Source organism: Leptidea sinapis, chromosome Z, assembly GCF_905404315.1.
Source record: "Leptidea sinapis chromosome Z, ilLepSina1.1, whole genome shotgun sequence".
Classification (NCBI taxonomy): Eukaryota; Metazoa; Arthropoda; class Insecta; order Lepidoptera; family Pieridae; genus Leptidea; species Leptidea sinapis.
In genome coordinates, this window is record NC_066312.1 from 27,066,692 (window position 1) to 27,087,468 (window position 20,777).

The 20,777-nt window shown below is 35.7% G+C and overlaps 1 protein-coding gene across 1 annotated transcript; it reads right to left on the reverse strand.

Moving 5' to 3' along the window:
- Positions 1-1,833: 1,833 nt before the first annotated feature.
- LOC126979015 (uncharacterized) lies at positions 1,834-17,499 on the reverse strand. The gene is made up of 8 exons (XM_050828159.1): positions 17,494-17,499; positions 17,127-17,160; positions 9,573-9,733; positions 7,292-8,042; positions 6,993-7,184; positions 6,118-6,286; positions 5,112-5,308; positions 1,834-2,225 (listed from the first exon to the last, which is right to left on the reverse strand). The coding sequence occupies exons 1-8, from the start codon at positions 17,497-17,499 to the stop codon at positions 1,834-1,836; spliced, it is 1,902 nt and encodes a 633-aa protein (XP_050684116.1).
- Between the last annotated feature and the right edge of the window lie 3,278 nt (positions 17,500-20,777).

A 20,777-nucleotide genomic window follows, 5' to 3' on the forward strand; every position in this document is an offset into this window, starting at 1 on the left:
AGGCTCCATTTTAATTCAAATAATAATAGGTACTAATATATTTTACGATTTTTATTGTACTTTCCGAATTTATCTCGAGGGGTGTTCCGAAGAGCTGTTTGACCTGATTCCTGCAGCCGAATTCCACTTTCGCCTCTCCTCGCTATTTGGTTGTGTGGCGTTCCTCCGCAGTGCGATTTTCAAGGGACTTTCGTCCACGTACAACATAGATATGGAAAGAGCTTCTTTGTGCGGTGTTTTCAAGACGATACGACATGGGTACCTTCAAAACAGCGCGTATACCTTTCTAAAAGGCCCGCAACGCTCCTGTCATTTCTCTGGTGTTGCAAGAGAATGTGGACGGCGGTGATCACTTAATATCAAGTGGCCCCTACGCTCGATTATCCTCCTCTTCCATAAATAATATTATGTTAAAATTAAAACTATAATGAAATTTGTTAAAGTAGGTTTTGTATGAGTTTCCAACTTAATTATATAGGGGTAATAAATAATAGGGATAAATCGCAAAATATATCGTCAAAAACACTCAGATCAGTAAGTAATGTATAGTTTATTTAATATAATACATTATAGGTCACATTAGTCACAAACTTATTTACAGTAAAATATTATAATTGTTATAAATAAAAAAAAATCTTCAACAAATGGTTAGGTTCTTATTGTTAATAAGTCATAAAAATGATTTAAAAAAATTATAAACGTACATATTATTTATAATGATATTTGCATATGACCCAGACATAATTGGTTTAATAACTCAGTTTCCAAATTTATTTGAATTTTCTGTTAACTTATACTCATCATACCTACCTTATATATGTATAGGTAAACAACAGAAGATATAGATAACTTAGCAGTCGGTGTTTTTAAAGCCTATTTGAATAACTATTGCTAATACTTTTTTACTACAGCTATCCAATCATATTATCAATCAAAAAATCCACGATGCGTACCTACTAACAAAACAAATATTTACAAAGAGTGGCGTTATTAATAAGAATACAGAAAACAGGTGCTATTTGTCACTGTTAAAATTTGTGTAACCAAAGGTTACCTTCTGTCAAAACGCGTACCGTTTAGGACGCGTTTGATTCAAGCGATGCGCACGCTATAAACATATTTTATTTAAGTATACAATAATCAAGTGACCTGTACAAATACCACTGGACAGGCTGTTCCATATGATTGACAGCTTATTTTATTGTGCCTATTTGAAGCGCCACTCGCGAGCGTCCAGAGAACTAATTTTGACGTATAATACAAATGGCTGCGAAGGAACGTACAATACTCTGAAGTATTATTGCATTTTGAATGGATTTCGGTCGCATTCCGTGTTAATTGAATCAACGTAAAAAAGGACACAATTTTTTTTCTAAATAGTTTCACACCATCTATTGACGTTTGCGGGGTTGTCTTTACTAGTTTTAGTACCGCAGTCTCTCACTACATGGCCAACAGCGCCAAAATGGCGGATATCAGGCACAAAAGCACTTTGACAGCCGCCAGTCCAGTGGTATAGAGTAAAGGTCAGTGCAATAATTCCAATTCAGCAATAGAACAGTACTTTAACTTCTTACTAGAGCGCCCGCACGCACACATATACATGATTTAGACTACCGTTAAGCAATCTTGGGTTGACAAAACTATTGGGTGCCACGCCGTACGCTGCCGAGACTTGTCGGTGTCCGAGTTAAATTAGCTGCGAGCCGCGCCGTGCGTGTCATTGATCTAGCAAAATATGTATGTAGCAACCCTAGTACTCCGTCCAGACGTAGGTATATATTTCAAGGAGACCGCTGAGATACGTTTCTGTTCTATTACTTGTATTGGTAGTTAGTTCCTTATAGTATTATTTATCCATTCCAAATACTGGTACACATTAGTGTAGAGCGACGGAACTTTAGAACCGCATGGGCTATCCGCTCGTTTACCGCTGACAATTCCAATCACGTAATAGCTTCCTCGGTACAGCATCATGAGCGGTCCACCGGAGTCTCCTTTACACGTATCCTCCCCGGTTCGGCCAGCAGCACAAATGTGGGAAGACGTTAGATGTGGATATGACTTCTCACAGTCATCATGAGGGATCAGGTGTACGACGGTGGATTGTTTTATATCGGTCTCATATTTTCCGTTTCGACCCCAGCCTGCTACAGCAAGGGGTAAGTTGGAATAGTCAGCCTTGTCAATACTGAATGGAGGAAGGCAGATAGGTCTTATGTATACTGAAATAAAAATTAAGATAATTGTAAATAGTACATTTATACTGATTTTACGAGCATGAATTTTTCAAAGTTATAGATAACAGTAAAGTATCTTTTTAGTTCTTACTATTCTTCTTTGAAGCATGACTTGAACAAATGTATTTTTTTTATGGAATAGGAGAACAAACGAGCGTACGGGTCACCTGTTGTTAAGTGATCACCGCCGCCCACAATCTCTTGCAACACCAGAGGAATCACAGGAGCGTTGCCGGCCTTTAAGGAAGGTGTACGCACTTTTTTTGAAGGTACCCATGTCGTATCGTCCCTGAAACACCGCACAAGGAAGCTCATTCCACAGCTTTGTAGTACGTGGAAGAAAGCTCCTTGAAAACCGCACTGTGGAGGACCGCCACACATCCAGATGGTGAGGATAATATCCTAACTTGTGGCGTGTCGTGCGAAGGTGGAATTCGGCTGCAGGAATCAGGTTAAACAGCTCTTCGGAAAACTCCCCGTGATAAATGCGGTAGAAGACACACAATGAAGCGACGTCTCTACGCAACGCCAAGTGATCCAGCCGTTCATATAGCACTGGGTCCCCGACAATTCGAGCTGCTCTGCGTTGCACGCGGTCAAATGGATCGAGCTGATACTGGGGTGCGCCAGACCAGAGATGACAGCAATACTCCATGTGTGGCCGGACCTGCGCTTTGTAGACCGCTAGTATGTGGGCCGGCTTGAAGTATTGCCGTGCTCTATTAATGACGCCCAGTTTCTTTGAAGCCAATTTGGCTTTGCCTTCCAGATGACCACGAAATTGGCAATCGCTCGAGATTTCGAGACCCAGTATTCCGATACTAGGCGAGGCTTTGAGGGAAGTGTTGTTGAAGAGCGGTGATACGACAAATGGGGTTTTTTTCGTGGTAAACGCGCAAACTTGAGTCTTCTGGGGGTTAAATTGGACAAGGTTCAATTTTCCCCATTCCGCGACCTTCTCAAGAGAGAACTCGATAGAAGACACAAGTTTCTCCCGGTACTGGTCGACGATTTCCCGAGAGAGACCTGCATGGCCCGTGTATATGGCATCACCAGTGCTGTCGTCTGCATAGCAATGAATGTTAGAGGTGTCCAACATATCATTGATATGTAGAAGAAACAGCGTGGGAGACAGCACACAGCCTTGGGGCACTCCTGAATTCACGGGCTTCGGGTTCGAGCAATATCCGTCGACAACGACCTGTATGCTACGCCCAGTGAGGAAGCTGGAGGTCCACTTGCACAAGCTCTCGGGAAGCCCAAATGATGGAAGTTTGGGGAGGAGCGCCTTGTGCCATACACGAGCAAAGGCCTTCGCTATATCCAGGCTAACTGCCAGGCCTTCCCCCTTGCTATCAATAGCCGCAGCCCATCTATGTGTCAGGTATACCAGAAGATCACCTGCCGACCGACCATGGCGAAAGCCGTATTGTCGGTCGTTGATCAACTGGTGACCCTCTAGGTATATAAGAGCTGACGGCTAATTATGCTCTCCATTATTTTGGAGAGCAGGGATTATTTATAATAACCATACATTGTTTTATAACAAAAAATATTACCAATTTTGAAATTATTTTTTATGATGATGATTTAGCTATACCTAATTTTTTGATGATATTTGTATGGGTGCATTAGCGTATGCTAAGATTCTTTAAAGTTACCTACTAAACAATTTTTGTGCGGCAGATAACTTATAATTGGCTATTGTTTTATTTATTCTACTTAAACATAATATTTAATGTGTTTTCTAATAATCAAATTAGAATAATGTTTAAATAAAAGATGCCTCTAGTAATGTTACAACATTAGAGGTTCCTACAGGAATCAGCAGTTCTTGAAAATAAATATACCTTTTTTTTTCTAAATTTGAACCTAATGATTTTTATAAAATCTCCTACATGCGATTTTTGAAGGCGAAAACTGATTGAGGCATTAGTTCTAGCCAAGTTTACTATATATATTCGTTAGCAGTTCAGAAAATTTTAAATTTTATGGGTTTTTACGTAATATCACTTAGTCAGAACAATTAAATTGTTTTAATGTTATGAATAAATCTTTACTATACTATATTACACTTTATACTTTATTATATATACTTTATTACATCACCCTCCCGCCCGCACGGCCTTGAGTTAGTAGTTAAACGCATTCTCCACCCAACTCTGGAAAGAGAGCCTCCCATGGAATTTCAACAGGGTTCCACGTTACAAACTAACCAACTAAATGATGGCTTTATTCGATAGATAAGTAGCAATTAGTAGCCTATTCGAAACTTTACTTGGACATTGTGAAACAGCCCCTATGTATATAATTTTATAGAATTTCGACCTACAATTTTTTATACGTTCACGGTCCTCAGGTCAAATTTGACCATGCGAATTAAACGAACGTCATTTGTTATTTTATTTGTTATCCTTAACAGTGGGAGGCTCCTTTGCACAGGATGCCCGTTAGATTATGGGTACCACAATGGCGACTAATTCTGTCTTGAAGCAGTAATGTGTAAACATAACTGTGTTTCGGTCTGAAGGGTACCGTAGCTAGTGAAATTACTGGGTAAATGAAACTTAATATCTTGTGTCTCAAGGTGACGAGCGCAATTGTAGTGCCATTCAGAATTTTCAAGAATCAGCACTTGCATTGAAATGGGCAGGGCGCATCAATTACCATCAGCTGAACATCCTACTCGTCTCGTCCCTAAATATCACAAAAAAACAAGTACCCACTGTGGTACGGTTGCATTGTTCTTCTCAAAGCCCAATAAATATTGAGTGATAAATTAAATACAATAACTTAGTAACTTTGAAAACCGTATGAAGGTTAAACATAAGTAACCCTGTTACTTATTCTATGTTAAACCGTTATACTTACTTGTATAAGGAGCCCATCCACGAAGTCTTATAAGCGCAATGTCATTGAGAAGCCTGTCGTCATTGTACTCAGGGTGATGGATCACATCTTCTGCCTGCATTCGGACATTCTTCACGCAGCTCTGCCTCCCCCCAAATACCATAACACAATCATCGGGGAATGTACGTTTATCATATTCGGCCAATGTTATTTCGACTCTGTAACATAAAATAATTGTGTAATTATCTTATATTTACAGAAATTTATTTTGTTCACCCGGCAAGCACGGTACTAACGATATATATTTTATTAGTTTGATGCCGATATATCGATCCAATTGCATGAACCGTGGTCTTGGCGGAACTGAGTTCATAGATAGATGGAACAGATTAAATTAATATTAAAACATATTGGTAATCGAATGCCAGTATAGTCAGTGGGAGACATAATAACTCTGATTGGTCAAAATTTAAAATAAGCTCAATAACGAAAAATACCTTTCAATAATTTGTATGAATGTAATAGAAGGAATATTTATGTTTGAAATCCTAAGTGACACTAGCTTATAAGATATTATTTACCCTTCTCATAATCACTCATAGGGTCTTGAGAAGTTTTCACATTTTACTAGTGGGAGGCTCCTTAGCACAGGATGCCGGCTAGATTATGGGTACCACGACGGTGCCTATTTCTGCCGTGAAACAGTAACATTACTGTTAAACATTTAAGCATTATTGTGTTTCGGCCTTATGGGCGCCGTAGCTAGTGAAATTACTGGGCAAATGAGACTTAACATCTTATGTCTCAAGGTGACGAGCGTCATTGTAGTGCCGCTCAGAATTTTTTGAGTTTTCAAGAATCCTGAGCGGCACTGCAATTTAATGGGCAGGTATCAACTACCACCAGCTGACCGTCCTGCTCGTCTCGTCCGTTTTTTTCATAAAAAAAAGTTTTCACATCCAAAATTATTCATAATCAGATCTCACGATAAGGATAGTAATATGTAATAAAGTAATACAAAACTTACTCAGAAACTTTAGCCTTAGGTTCATAGACACAGTGACCTGCTGTTAGAACATATCGTCGACTAATTAGTGATCCACCGCAACTGAACGCTGCGATCTTACTGCCATAATCAAATGTCGTTTTCATTAGTACGGTCCATGGGAATTGGTCCAGTTCAGTTTCTTGGCCTCCTACCAAAAAGAAAATCGTATCATGTACCTATCCCATCTACGTAAATATATAATTTTTGAGTCTGTCTTATTGTGTTGGCTTGTTTGAAACAGCAGGCTCAATTTCATGGGAGCTTTCCTGGCGAATAACATGAGCTATGTTCCAAGGTAGTAGGTAAGAAATTGTGTACAAAATGCAATATAATAGTAACGTCGGCTCGAGTGTCTATTCATGTTTAAATTAAACTGAGAATGTGCGGTAAAACTTATGTATCATTCTAAGTGTAATTAAGTAGCAAGAAACAAGTTTTATAAACAGATACATAATATATGAATAATAAGACCCTTAATATAATAGAGAATTAAGATCTTCTGTATAAAATAATAAAAGTAATTTATATAATGAAAAGCTCAAGTAATCTACGCATGTAGCATTCAAATAAACTAGTTGACCCAACAGAGGTGGCTCTGTTCAAAATAAAACAAACTCTTGCGGGTCGAATTTCCTAAAATTGTTAGCTGTCCTGTAGTCGGCGAAAGAAATATTCCTGCCAAATTTCAAGTGTCATGTCTTGATGAGACAATACATAGGTGGAAATCTCTTATATAATAAGGAAATGGATAAAAATTTATAAAAAAAAACTTGTTAACTAGAGAAGCAAGCAAGGACGAAGAAGCAACCCTTGGTTAAAAATTGTTCAAATTCAAATAAGAATCATTTATTTACCTGCTATTCTGTCCTCTAAGGTCACATCAACTGTAGCATTTTTTTGAGCGGAACGCTTGCGTCTCTTTTGAAAATATGAAGGGTTGTTGTAAGAAGGTGTTGGCCAATTTCTGCCCCTGGGGTATGTTGCTCTTGGTTGGTGCCGTGTTGTTGGTTGCGATGGGGCAAACATATTAAGCAAATATTGTAAATCTGAAAAATATAAAACTTTTTTTTTAAAAGTTTAATAAAGATTTAGTTTAGAAATTTAATATTGTTGGTACTCTCCATTTAATAATTTAAATAGTTTTATAATTTACCTGTAACTCTGGGCATATTTGACGCATCTTTTCCACAACACCCGGTTTCAGGATTTGGCGGAAAACTAGATTTTATTCTCGTACAATACTGATTCAACCCTCGCTCGTTTGAATTTTCTCCATTATTCGGTTGGCTTTGGTATGTATTTGGATTTTGTTGAAAATATGGATTTGGACTGGAAAGTGTTGTTTCATCTCCTTGTATATTTTGATAATCTGTTGGCACCTGATTATTCCAAGACCCACCATTTGTTTCAGGATATTCAGGAACACTTTGATTTATAGACGTATCTTGATCATTGCCATATGAATTTTGGTTCCCAAATTCGACTGGATTTTGTTGAACTCCATAAAGATTTTGTTTGGGTCGACGCCTATGATAATTCGGCGAATTTGATTGACCACCATAAATGCCTGGTCTATATGTATTCTGATTATCTCCATTTAAATAATTATCAGCGGAACCCGCTTGTTGATTACTAGGATAGTAGTTTTGGCTACCATAACCTCGAGTCACCGGATTGATGTGTTGGTTATTATAACTATTTTCATATTGTGGATCATTCTGTGTTCCGTAATAATTAGGGCTATTAGAATAATATGGTCGGCCGTAAAGACTCTGGTCATTTGGTTTTATTTTTGGATAATTCTTGGAGCCTGAATTGCCGTTGATATTATTTTGATTTGAGGTTTTGTTTGAATAAAGATTGCTTCCGCCAACACCCCAAACTTGAGAATTGGGGCAACAGACCTGAAATTGCATAAATCACTTAATTTCAAGATTTGCATGATTGTAAAAGGCATTGACTATATTTTTTAACAGTGTCACTGGCGCAATGGTAAGAACGCTTTTATTCTGGGGACGCCGGTTGGATCCTCATGGAACGAAAACACTACGAGGAATACCACACCACAGGAATTCACTGCGAAGGCATTTAAGGGTTGTGTGTGAAATGGACCAACTCGCACTGGGTCTGCATGAGCGTCGAGCTACGGAAAGTAATCGGTAAATACGTACCTAACATACTTTAAATAACAGTTATAACGAGTATTAGACCACGATTGCGCTCACGTGAAGTTGCATCGAAAGTTAGTTTGTGACATAGAAATTTTGATTCGAATTTGATCACAATTTTATAAATCGTGCAGAATTCTAAATCATTTTCTAAAATGATCGTGTTAGTAAAACTAAAAAGGAATTTTAAGGCCCGAATTGACATTGAATAACGAATATTTATAACTATTTTTATATAAATTAATGTAACAAGTTATTCTTAAAAATATTATTGTATATATTATGAAACGTCGGATGATTGTTGTTCATTTTACTTTTTAAAATCACATGCTGTAAACCAAATATATATATATAATATGAATATTTAAGTTGAAACCTAAATGTACTAATATTACTCTAAAAAACATTATTGTTTTTTCAATTATTTTTTAGTCATCAATTATTGTTTTTTTTTTTATTTTATTGTTAAGTAATATATAGTTAGTAGGCGCCCCCCACAAGATGGACCGACGATCTGGTCAAGATCGCCGGAATACATTGGATGTCGGCAGCGCAGTACCGATCGTCGTGGAAATCTTTGGGGGAGGCCTTTATCCAGCAGTGAAAGTCATCTGGCCGATGGTGATGATGACGATGAACATTTATTTTAAATCTCGTCACCTGTCGTGGCATAGAGAGAGTAAGGTTACTGGCATGTTTTAACGCCTTAATGTTGTTTAAACCGGATTTGCCAAAACCTAGTAGCGAAACAAATAAATATCGCAAAAGATGTTTTATTTGTTACTGAGACTCCATAGATACATACATATAAATTTACCCGATGTCTTAAAAATAAAATACAATTTTATCTGTAGCAGAATTTATAACCAGACTATACTGTGTTGTTAGTATTATTAATTCAGTGAAAAGCTTTTTTTATGATATAACAAACTTCAATTAATTGATATGAACGTCCAAACTTACATAAAAATATGTTGGCCTCAGTGAGTCAACATCTCTATGCCGTTTGGTGTCTAGACACTGCCCGTGGGGCCCAGAGGCGCGGAGAATGTTCAAAATACTATCTTCGCGCCTCAATAAGGCTACTGGAAACCCAAGCGCTGGCAGCTATTTCGGTCAACGGATCAGCCTTGCTATCCAACGCGGTAATGCTGCCAGTATTCTTGGTACGCTTCCACGTAATGATAGTTTTAATTTTATGTAGTCGTAGTATTGTAAATATAGTTATTAAAATCTATGTAATAAAATAATAATAGACTAACTTACATAATCTCCTTTGGCAACTGCAGCAAAACCGAACACTGTGGTTGTCCGGTTGTATTTGCTTCCATCGCAAGGAACATGCTGAAGCCAATTTGATTGTTCATCTAAACTCATTCTTAGGAAAGCTGGACATTGTTCTACGAGCACACATTGCTCACAGACTTCTAAATAAAAGAAAAGAAAGCATTTGTAAATAATAATCTTAAAATTATAATCCTTAAAATTTTAAAAATATAGCGACTATAATCTATTGTGACTCTGATTCATATATGGTATGGTAGATTATGATTATGCTGGCTAGATTATGGGTACCACAACGGTGCCTATTTCTGCCGTGAAGCAGTAATGTGTAAGCATTACTGTGTTTCAGTCTGAAGGGCGCCGTAGCTAGTGAAATTACTGAGCAAATGAGGCTAAAATCAAGGTGACGAGCGCAATTGTAGTGCCACTCAGAATTTTTGGGTTTTTCAATTCTGAGCGAGATCACTGCATAGGAATGGGCAGGAAGTATCAGCTCGTCACTTATTTTCATTTAAAAAAATATGTTGAAGCGTAAGCTTAGAAAAGTATAGTTTGTATGCCATCAAAAATATAACTTGTAAGAATACCATTCTCCCAACTCAGTTCCACTTCTACCGTAAAAGTTGTGCGATCCATGAACCTAATACCAACTCGGTCAATTATTCAGTCCCTACTTAAGGGTCCTTCTGTCAAATTATTACGTAATTAGCTAACTAAATGTGTTTATAAAATGCCCGCTTTGTTACTGAAAATACATAAAAACAGGCTTCTAGTTTTATCCACAACGAAGATATAGAGGATTGATAATGGTCTGAACTGCGTAGAGAAAGGGATAGTACGGCCGTATCACTTGTTTTTGCTCGACGAGGTACTTACGTACCCCCAGGTAATAAGACCATATACAAGCTTATAGCGAATTCAATGTCGTATCTCAGTTAAGAAAATGGATGAATGGCTGTGAGCTAGAGAAGATCATTGCACAACTTTGTTGTAGCTACGTGGAAGAAAGTTCCTTGAAAACCGCATTGTAGAGGAACGAATAATTGGTAATTGATTCCACAAAGTGGCTGTGCGAGGCAAGAAGTTACTCACAAAACGCGGAATGAAAATAAATTAAAAAATTAAGTTCGGTTTTTTTTTTAAATCTGATGACAAATAGTGGAACAAACTTTGGATTTTTTTCTATCAACCATACTATAACTAATCAATTATCCAAAGTGTACAATTTATAGAGAAAATCCTAAACTATCTTGTCTATAAATTACACAACGAATCCTTTAATAATAACTGGGAACAAATTTATTTTAAATTATCGTATCAATGCATCGGCCTAACTTTAAATTTGACGCGTCAGCAAAAAGAACAATTAATGCGAAATTTGAAATAAAATAATTAACTCTTTTACGGCCGTTTTCAATAACGTGTCTCTAGTTACGGATGCATTGCAGTCACCGTTTAAGGCGACACTAAATGCCAGCGACCTTGAGCGATATGAGTTCACGGCTTCCGGCCCGCCATCTATGTAACAAAGCCAATATTTTAAGAATTCTTGTGTGGAAAACAGTTTATATGCTCACAAACCTCGTTATTCATTACTAATCTGAATAAATATACCTACACAAAAATGTAAAGCTATAAGAATAACTTTTCTGAGAGTTGTACTAAAAAAATGCGTCTTGCCATGCCAAAAAACTTGTTTAAATGCAAGGAAAAGTAGTAGTTCAAAAAGGCTCTGGAGTGAAAACTATAACCAACAGCAAACATTAGAAACCTACAAATAAGACTTAAGTTCATAGCTCGAAATACTATATTTTCACCAAAAAACTTGTCTAAAAACACCTTGTTTGCATGTTTTCTGCTTACTCTTCGCCTTAATGACAAGATCTTATCTATGCATAGTTATTTCCAATATAGTTATAGTACATTGCTTTATGTTTATAGGTTATTGAAATGTAAGTAAGCGTAAAAGGATAGATTTGTCTTACCTCTAGTAAGTTAAACTATCATAGATAGGTTATTGAAAACGGCCGGAAATCAATGTACTTAAGTATTTGTAGAAAATATTGGAACTCTTTTATGGAAAGTTTCACCTACCTTGTCTCTGCCCAATAATTGTCACGACGTTGAAAGTAAATGCAGTAAAAATTAAAGAACACTTCATTGTTAACACAAAAAATACATTCGTAATTAGCACATCCGCGTTCCTTCTATAAGGCCTGATGGCAGATGACTGATGTAATTAATAATAGAAATATCTTTGTAATTATAACACGACGAAGGGTATTAATTTGTGGGTATTTGCCACTAATTGCATGACGTAATTTGTCATTCCACTAATAGTTTTGATGAATCGCTTATATAGCCACCAACTTAACTGTTCAGGTATACAAAATTCAAACTACCCGCGTCTTTCGCCTTTTTGAAATCGGCATTTTGTCATCGTTTTGTTTCATAGTGGAAAGTGAAAATAAAACGCTGAAATCTCTTGAAAGTGAATCGCGGCTAATTATTTTAAAAGTTTTATCATTTTGACAAAACTAAATTTACCACTTGATAGCACAATCCTCGTGTAATTACAAAGTTAAAATATTTCCTATTTATACTATAGACCCTTACATTATTTATTTATATTTATTTATAGAGCCTCTTGCTGTTAGGCAACGCATGACAGCAGATCATGTTTATTACTTTAGTGTGCATGACAGCTACGTCTTATACTCGCAATACGTCAGTCACTTTTAGTGTGCGTGAATTGCAGAAAATGGGGGCTAACTCTTCGCCGCTATTTTTTCGAAGTGTTCACAGCTGTCAGTCTATCTCGACGTATAAATAATATAAGTATAGACCCTAGCCATTGTGTAAAAAATGATTATATTATAATAGTTACAGCATATAATGTTCATTAACTTATATAAGTATAGTTTTAACTTGCCGTAAGGATAAGCAACAGACATTATCATCTTTGTTTCCCGTTTTCATCCAGCAATTATTTAGAAATCTATGAATTCAATATAAATTATTGTCACCTACAATTTTTAAGGTACTTCCCGTCCATCAGGCATAGCCGTGGGACGCCCTGCATAATATGCTGTGCATCAAATACACAAACAACCAATTATTAGTGATCGATATTTGTACACGAAAATGGGAAAACCGCACACACGGCGATACTGAAATTCAATTATAAGTTACATTAGCCCTTTCGGTTGACATACACTTAATTGAATAACTCTGACCGTAAGTACATTTTAACCTCTATTCGATGAAAGGAATATTCCTAGCAAATATCAAGTCTCTACGCCTTATGGTTCCAGGTATATCGTGAGTCAATACATAGGTGGAAATCTCTTATATACAGGGCGTCCCAAAGTTATGGGACATGAAGGGAAAGTACCTTAAATATCGTATCGTAGGGTATTTTACTGAAAGAAGACTTTACGTTATTTTTTAAAGTAAGTAATTCTGCATTCAAAGATTTTCTATAAATTATTTGCCTCGTCTGGGAACCGAACCGATTTAAATATAAAAAAAAAACACCCCTACTTTTATGATGCCACTCTAAAGAATGGCCAAAAACTAATAACTCTTCTTAAGTAACATAGTATTTTAAAAGAAAGTAGTCAATACATCAGTAAAAAGTCATTTACGATATTTAAGGTAGTTTCCCTTCATGTCCCTTAAATTTGGGACGCCCTGTATATATGTATATAGATTTAGCAAAAAAAGTTTTGGAGCGAAAGAAAAAGAGTATGTGTAGCGCGAATATGGAAAGCTATTGAAAATGTGAAAATCGTGTTTAGACAGACACATGGACAGCGGATTCATATAACCTTAAAAATGATTATGAATGAAAGATTGTATTTAAAAACTATTATATTTTGTATTATTAGGTTTTTCATAAAACACGCCAACATAAATAATCTGAAAAAACCTTACTTAAGTACAAAATTGCTCATTTAATGTCTGCTCTAAGATTGTAAAACCCAAAATACTAATGACAATAAAAAACCCTATCTTAATTGGGTTACTCGTTACCATATCTATCTCGTTAATTCTCCATTACATATCTACGAATATTAAATACAAGCGGCATAGCGTCATATAACTTCAATGACTTTACGTCTTACTTACTTGGATAATGTTTCCTACTTTAGCCTTAATCCAATTGTGTTTGCTTTTATCTTTACGATGTATATTATAATTAGATTAATACTGAAATATTGTAATGGAAGGGAACGTATATTGATGGTGAGAGTAAATAATAACATATATATATCTATATATTCATCAAAGGTTGTTTGATATCATTGTCTTTAACTGATATATTCCACGGGGACACCATGGCGGCGCAACCAGTCACCGCTATTAATTTTTATTAACATTTTTGTAAACAGCTCTATAGAGAATTAATCAACTGGTGTCCGCCACCAAATTGGTAGCGTGTTTGAGAAATTTAAAAAATAATACATAAAAATATTTCAAATCTCTTTTTTTGGAATAACTTTTAAAAGTGTTTACTGATCAGTTGCAAAAACTAATCGGCTTTAAACATAAATAAAAACCACCGAAAACGGTCAAAATCGGTTGATTTTTTCGAGAGATATCGTGAACGAAAGAAAACCGAAAGAAATGATTTTCGGAATTATTAAGAAATTCTTAGTTTGATCAATTCAAACTATGAGAATCTTTATGAAGCTTAAAAACTGCGTCGGTTAATTCATTAAGAAGTTATTTAGGTTTGAAAATTCAATAAATAGTGTTCAAAGAAACTTCTACAAAATTCTGAAAAAACAGTGTAGGTTTTGCGAAAAGTCATAAAGTTATATTGAAATAGTGAATCTAATATACATCTAGTGTACATCTAATATATAAAATTCTCATGTGGTGTTTGTAGTTAAACTCCTTCGAAACGGCTTGACCGATTCTCATGAAATTCTGTGTGCATATTGGGTAGGTCTGAGAATCAGACAACATCTATTTTTCATCTCCCTCAATGTTAAGGGTGGTCCACGCCAATTTTTTTTTAATTCTTTGACATATTTTTAAATTTGTTTGATTATGAGTCATCATTAAAAAATACATACAACTTCAAATTTTCACCCATCTACGATCAACAGTTGCTTTTGTATCGCGATTTTAATATCGGCAATACAATGCTTGCTGGGTCAGCTAGTATTGTATAAAATCTAGGTGTCTGTTTCTGAATATCCAATTGAGAGCATTTTATTAAATGCATGTCATTGCTTTCACAGTTTTTTATCAGATGTCTTTTATTTTAGTATTATTTGTTCCAGCTAATTTCTGCAACAGCTTGACTTTTTACTGGTAGAAAATTTATGTTGTAAGAAGTAAATTGGGTAATTTTTTTTTAGGAAATGCATTGCTCGGGTCGATAGGTAGCGTACCAGCAGGTGAATTCCATCACCGGATATTACGTCAAAATGCGAAATTCCACCCGATATGTATATATGATCATGTTGATATCCGGTATTGTACAATCAGGCGTTTTGCGAGACTTAGCCTTTATTTATTTATTGCACCAACAAAGTATACACTAAGTCATGCAAAAAAAAATATAGACAAAAATACAAGTTGAGTGCTACCTCAATTAGAGGCGCAAATAACATTCTTATGAAAAAGTACATTATAAAGTAAAAATTTATATGTTTTAAAAATTAAGTCACGATTATGTCATAAATTAAAAGTTAAAAATTAACTGCCACTTTGTGAAATCAATAAACGACTGCAGTTTCCTGAATCAATACGACTTAGGGACCTACAACCTTTACCAGAGGGAGATTCCTTTGCACAGGAAGCTGGCTAGATTATGGGTACCACAACGGCGCCTATTTCTGCCGTGAAGCAGTAATGTGTAAGCATTACTGTGTTTTGGACTGAAGGGCACCGTAGCTAGTGAAATTACTGAGCAAATGAGGCTTAACATCTTATGTCTCAAGGTGACGAGCGGAATTGTAGTGCCGCTCAGAATTTTTGGGTTTTTTGAGAATCCTGAGCGGCACTGCATTGTAATGGGCATTTCGTATCAATTACCATCAGCTGAACGTCATGCTCGTCTCGTCCCTTATTATCATAAAAAAAACCGTATAGCATAGTCATAGCCGGCAATGCATGTATTGACTCCTGGTGTTTTAAAGAAGTCCATGGTTGTCTCAACATTTCCCAACACGAGAGCCTATTACCCGTTAACTACCACTTAAAAAAATCTAGCAATTCTTAAAAATATGAATACCAATACCTAATCCTAGAGTATGATTGAAAAATGAAGATCAAAAAGATGTTGCGCTTAGCTCGCCTTTGAATTACGACTGTATATAGGAATTTGCCGTTATCTATAAAAATAAATTTGTTTTATTGAAGTGAAAACTTCTTTAATGGCACTTTTTGGTAGAGGTAAACCTTATGAGTTCGCGTCACCGACATGCTAATGACTGGCGCACTCGATAAATAAATTAAAAAAAAATATATAAATATAATATAAATTTAAATATTTATTTACTTAGACACTTTTTTGGTGGTTGAAATCTCTTGAGTTCGCGTCACCGAATACTTATAGCAGTATATCTGTTCTGCATACAGCTGACGTATTGTAAAATAAAAAATATAGGACTAGTATTAAAGTTAATTTAGTTTAATTTGGTTTCGTTATTTATAACCAAACTTCTATTGAACACCCCTTTTCATAAATTTTTTCCTTACGCTAGATACTAGATACCTACGGTAAGAAATCTTTGCATATTCCAAAGCTCAACTACGACTGACAAAACCAATGCAACATTAGTACTGTGTATGTGTTTGAAAAGTAAAATTTTAAAGGTAAATTGAAATAAATAACTTTAATTGCTAAGCATTATGATATTTTAAATCTCTCACTTCTATCGGCAGTCTCTACAACTACCAATAATATCATTGACTACCAATGTATTTATATTCTTCGTTCATAAACTTTACATGTTACTCCAATTTTCTGTTGATTAACTTCAGTTTGCGTTCAATTTGACAAGTGCCACTTATTTCTAATGGTTTGCCATAGCGAGGGTGCCTTGCAAAGGGTTTCAAGTACTTGCGAAGGGCTCCGAAGAGTTTGATTTTTGCCAAGCTTATTGAGGCTTGGTTATAATTACCTCATTTTATTAGTAAACTTATTTCTTTTTACTAGGAAATGTATGATTTATGAACAAAATCCAAATAAATAGTCATTTTACTTAGCCTTGTAAATGGCTTCTATGTGGGCAAAGTTGAGGGTTGAGGTTGAGTCGTATAAAATACATTCCTTCTGAGAGTGCTTTCGCACTACGTCCGATCAGAGTCCAATCCGTATGCGTGTAAAATACGGATAGAAGTAGTCATAGAACTATTTCTATGGTAGTTTACGCACTCGATCTGACATCCGATTCCTTTCTGTGAACCGTTAATCTCCATCCCGGAGAAGATTATTGACGAATCGAAGTAGCCATAGTATTATTTGTGTGAAGGCTCGCGCATTGCATCCGAATCGCATCTGAGATTCCAAGCTGCGTTCCTGTACAGAGGCAGCGGTTAAAACATTGATCTACGAAGAGAGGGTGCAGTAGCAAATTGCATTGCCAGAAGTTGACGGCGATTGAAAGCCGGAAAAGTGGCCCCGGAATTCTTTGCATTAGGATCAAAGATCGGACTAGTGCGTAAGTAATATTCGAATCCAGTCCGAGATTTCTAGACCTGTATTTTCACGGGTACGCATCGGACGCTGATCAATCGTAGTGCGAAAGCGCTCTTATTGTTAGTTCTTCAGAGAAATGTGGGATATGGCACATGAACGTCAGCGTTACGCAACAGTATGACCAGTTCACATTATTCCAGTCCAGTAATCCAACGAGTTAATCCAGTCCTGTCCTGGACTCACCCACATTATTCCAGTCATGGAAAAACTGTTAGATCGGTAACCATAAGTAACACTACTTTCAAGAAAGAAGTTTAGAAGTTTTTAGTTTAGTTTTGAAACTATTCAATTATAACTACTATAAGAAGTAACTGACGTAGAGGAAGAAGAACTAAAAAAAAGCGGATGTTTTTTGACATTTTCTGCTGTAAAACCTTCTATCTAGTATACCCTCGCAAATTCTTTGCGGATATCTTGTGCTTTTAAAATTCCGAAGTGATATGATATCCCACAAACACATATGATCTCTATACAAAGAAACAAACTGGAGAGTTTGGTTTCAGTTAACTTCATTGTTAGGGAATATCTATAGTTTTCTACAAAAAAAAATGCGTGTTCACTGTTCAACGTATTATCAAGCACTGGATTGGCCGTTCATACTACTCGTATGTCAGTGGCATTCGAATTGGGGAGCTGGAATAAAACATAGACCATCAATCCAGTCCAGTTAGGATTGATCACTAAAATGGAACATTCTAGTGCAGACTCACATTATTCTAGTAGCATTCCAGCACTGGACTGGAATAATGTGAATCAGGTAGTACTTTGCGTTACTGATTTTTGAATAGTATGGCTGGACCTGTCGTCACTATATAAAGACACAAGATGGCGGTGCGTCCGCATATTATCGCGCGGGGATCATAAGAACAGCAGAACCAGCCGAAAAGTAAATTGGTAATCCATTCTAGTGATTACTTATTATAATTATTGCTATCTCAACGAATATACCAGCAAACGTGCAAGTATAACTACACAGTTTCTACATCTTAACTGCACAAATCTATTATTGAAAACTATAACACAAACAAAATACATTACAATTTTCTAAATTGTAATACCGTTAAAAGGCAGTTTCAAATCGTATTTTACAAACAAGAGGATTTTCCGTAATATTTTGCCTATTTTTAGCTCCATTCGAACGCATGTGTTTTCAACACATTCACTGCTTCCACAAAGAATTCCGTCCCTTTTATTTTGGATATACCAGCTACCTATTATTATGCGCATAAAAGGACTTTATTAAAACGTAAATCTATTCCATTCCGTGGTTTTCACCAGTAATTTCTTTAACCCTCAATTTATTTTAAAGTGTAAACGTGTTTTAGCTAGGAAATGAATATTAGCTTGCTTCCGAATTAAGACAAACCGGTTTTGGCAGACGACGCAAAACATCAGAGAGTTCGCGACAGGGTCTTTTATTCAATAATCACCCTTATTTGTAGAGGTACTTGAAATTGGTTGGGGTAATAAAGGATTTAATATGTTTTTATTAGATTACAATGGCTAAACCATCGTTGTGGTAGATAAAAAGTCTTAAAGCATTTATTAAGTAAAATAAAGTATTACGGTGTACAAACAGCCATATAATGTTAAGAACAAATTTAAAATAAGTATTCATATGTACAATATGTACAATCTTACAAGGTTTATTACAAGTACTAACCCGGCAAACTTTGTTTTGCCATATAAATTAGGTAAATTATATAGAGTTTTCTTGTGTATTTAAATGTCATTAACTGAATTATTTGTGCGGCGAATATAAAGGTCGATGAGTAAAAAAACATAGGCACCAACAAACATTCTCGTACTAAAGCCCTTTCCGGAACACCCTGCATCGTACGGTATAAGGATTATGCCGATCGGTTCAGCAGTTATTGTAGTAAAACCGAAGGAAAAAATAGCTCTCCATTTATCAGTATAGATATGAAAACATTGTGATGGCCAATGGATCGCCGCACTAGTCGGACACTGTTTTATATAATCAGCAATGACGTTCTATACAAATAATCAGATAAAGCTATGATGACCAATAAGCCGTTTAGGCCCAGGCCTTAAACGGCTTATTGGGTTTTTTTAATTGAGTTTCAATAATGAAAATTCACTCCAGTTATAACTGTTAATCTATAAATTAATGCGACCATCAGTTCTAAAGAATAGTATAAAACAAAGTCGCTTTCCTCTGTCTGTCCCTATGTATACTTAAATCTTACAAACTACGCAATAGATTTTGTTGCGGTTTATTATGGCTACCTCTTAGGGATGACCCACAATTACATACAAACAGACATAAACTTTTCTATAAAGTTAAATAAAATTAAGAGAACGAGTGTGCGTTAGACCACACTACTGAGGTAAAACAAAATATTAATTTATAAAATTATTCATTAACTAAATGAAACCATGAAATAATTAAGAAACCACCGTTTGCGTAACGCTAGCGTTCGATCGTAACGCTCTCGTCACGCATTCACCACCTTACTCCCCAAGTCAAGAAATCACCGTTCGCGTAACGCAAGCATTCGTTCGAGACGCTCTCGTACGCATTCACCAGCTTACCTCACTACTCTTTACTTCTAAAACATACTAAACTTTTTGATTAAAACCTTCAATGACAAAATTAATAAACGTATGCCACAACTACTATTGTGTAAATGCTCTTATATTTTTTTATTTTGGCCTTGTCATTAACTGTATTAAATATTATATTAATAATTATTAAGAAGATCATTATATCAAATAAAATGGAATAATGAAAGAGGAGAATGTTTTCACGCACCATAAAGTCCCGGACGTAATTTGCAACACTCCACTATTCAACTGGGCTCGTCAACCCAGCTTGGCTACGGCGCTCGTGTTTTTAGTCCTTTCGTTACGTTTTCAGTGCAATTGTGAGTACAATGATCTTTTGACTGGCGCCAAGTCATACTGCAGCTAAGGTTCAAGTTTTCGTCGCTCGTTTAAAAATGTATAGAATTAGATATTTCCTGTTGCGAAGCATGATTAACGTGAGATTTTTTCACAAATATAATGAAGCAAGATTTCAGTTTATTGTGGAATATAGAAACTGTATTATAGTTAGTACAATTCACAATTAATATAAATGCGGTAAAAGGGTAAGAAGACATTTTGATAGGGCATTTATTATTTATTATGAGAAAAATTTAAAGAAATATATATTGTAACTGGTATACTATATTGCTATACTCTATACATACTTGATAATGTTATGTATGTACATAAGCATTTAAGTAAATTTATATACTCAAATATCATAAACCCTCCATTATGCTTTCTGGAAACTCACATTTGACTATGTTAGAACAAATTTCTTATCTTTTAGAATGTTATAATTGGTAAATAATAACATCGATTTTGATTTTACCTATCCTAATAACTGTCGAGATGACGAAATATAATAATTATTATAGTACGATAAATTTTATGTACGATATATTTGGTAGGTCTGA

What these genes read in the sequence shown, in the direction of transcription:
- LOC126979015 (XM_050828159.1), bottom strand. An exon ending in CGCTGCCTCTGTACAGGAAC is followed by an intron (nt 9,734 to 17,126) that starts GCAGCTTGGAAT and finishes TCTTTTATTTAG; the next exon opens with AAGTCTGTGAGCAATGTGTG. An exon ending in CTTAGAGGACAGAATAGCAG is followed by an intron (nt 6,287 to 6,992) that starts GTAAATAAATGA and finishes TCTTTTTGGTAG; the next exon opens with GAGGCCAAGAAACTGAACTG.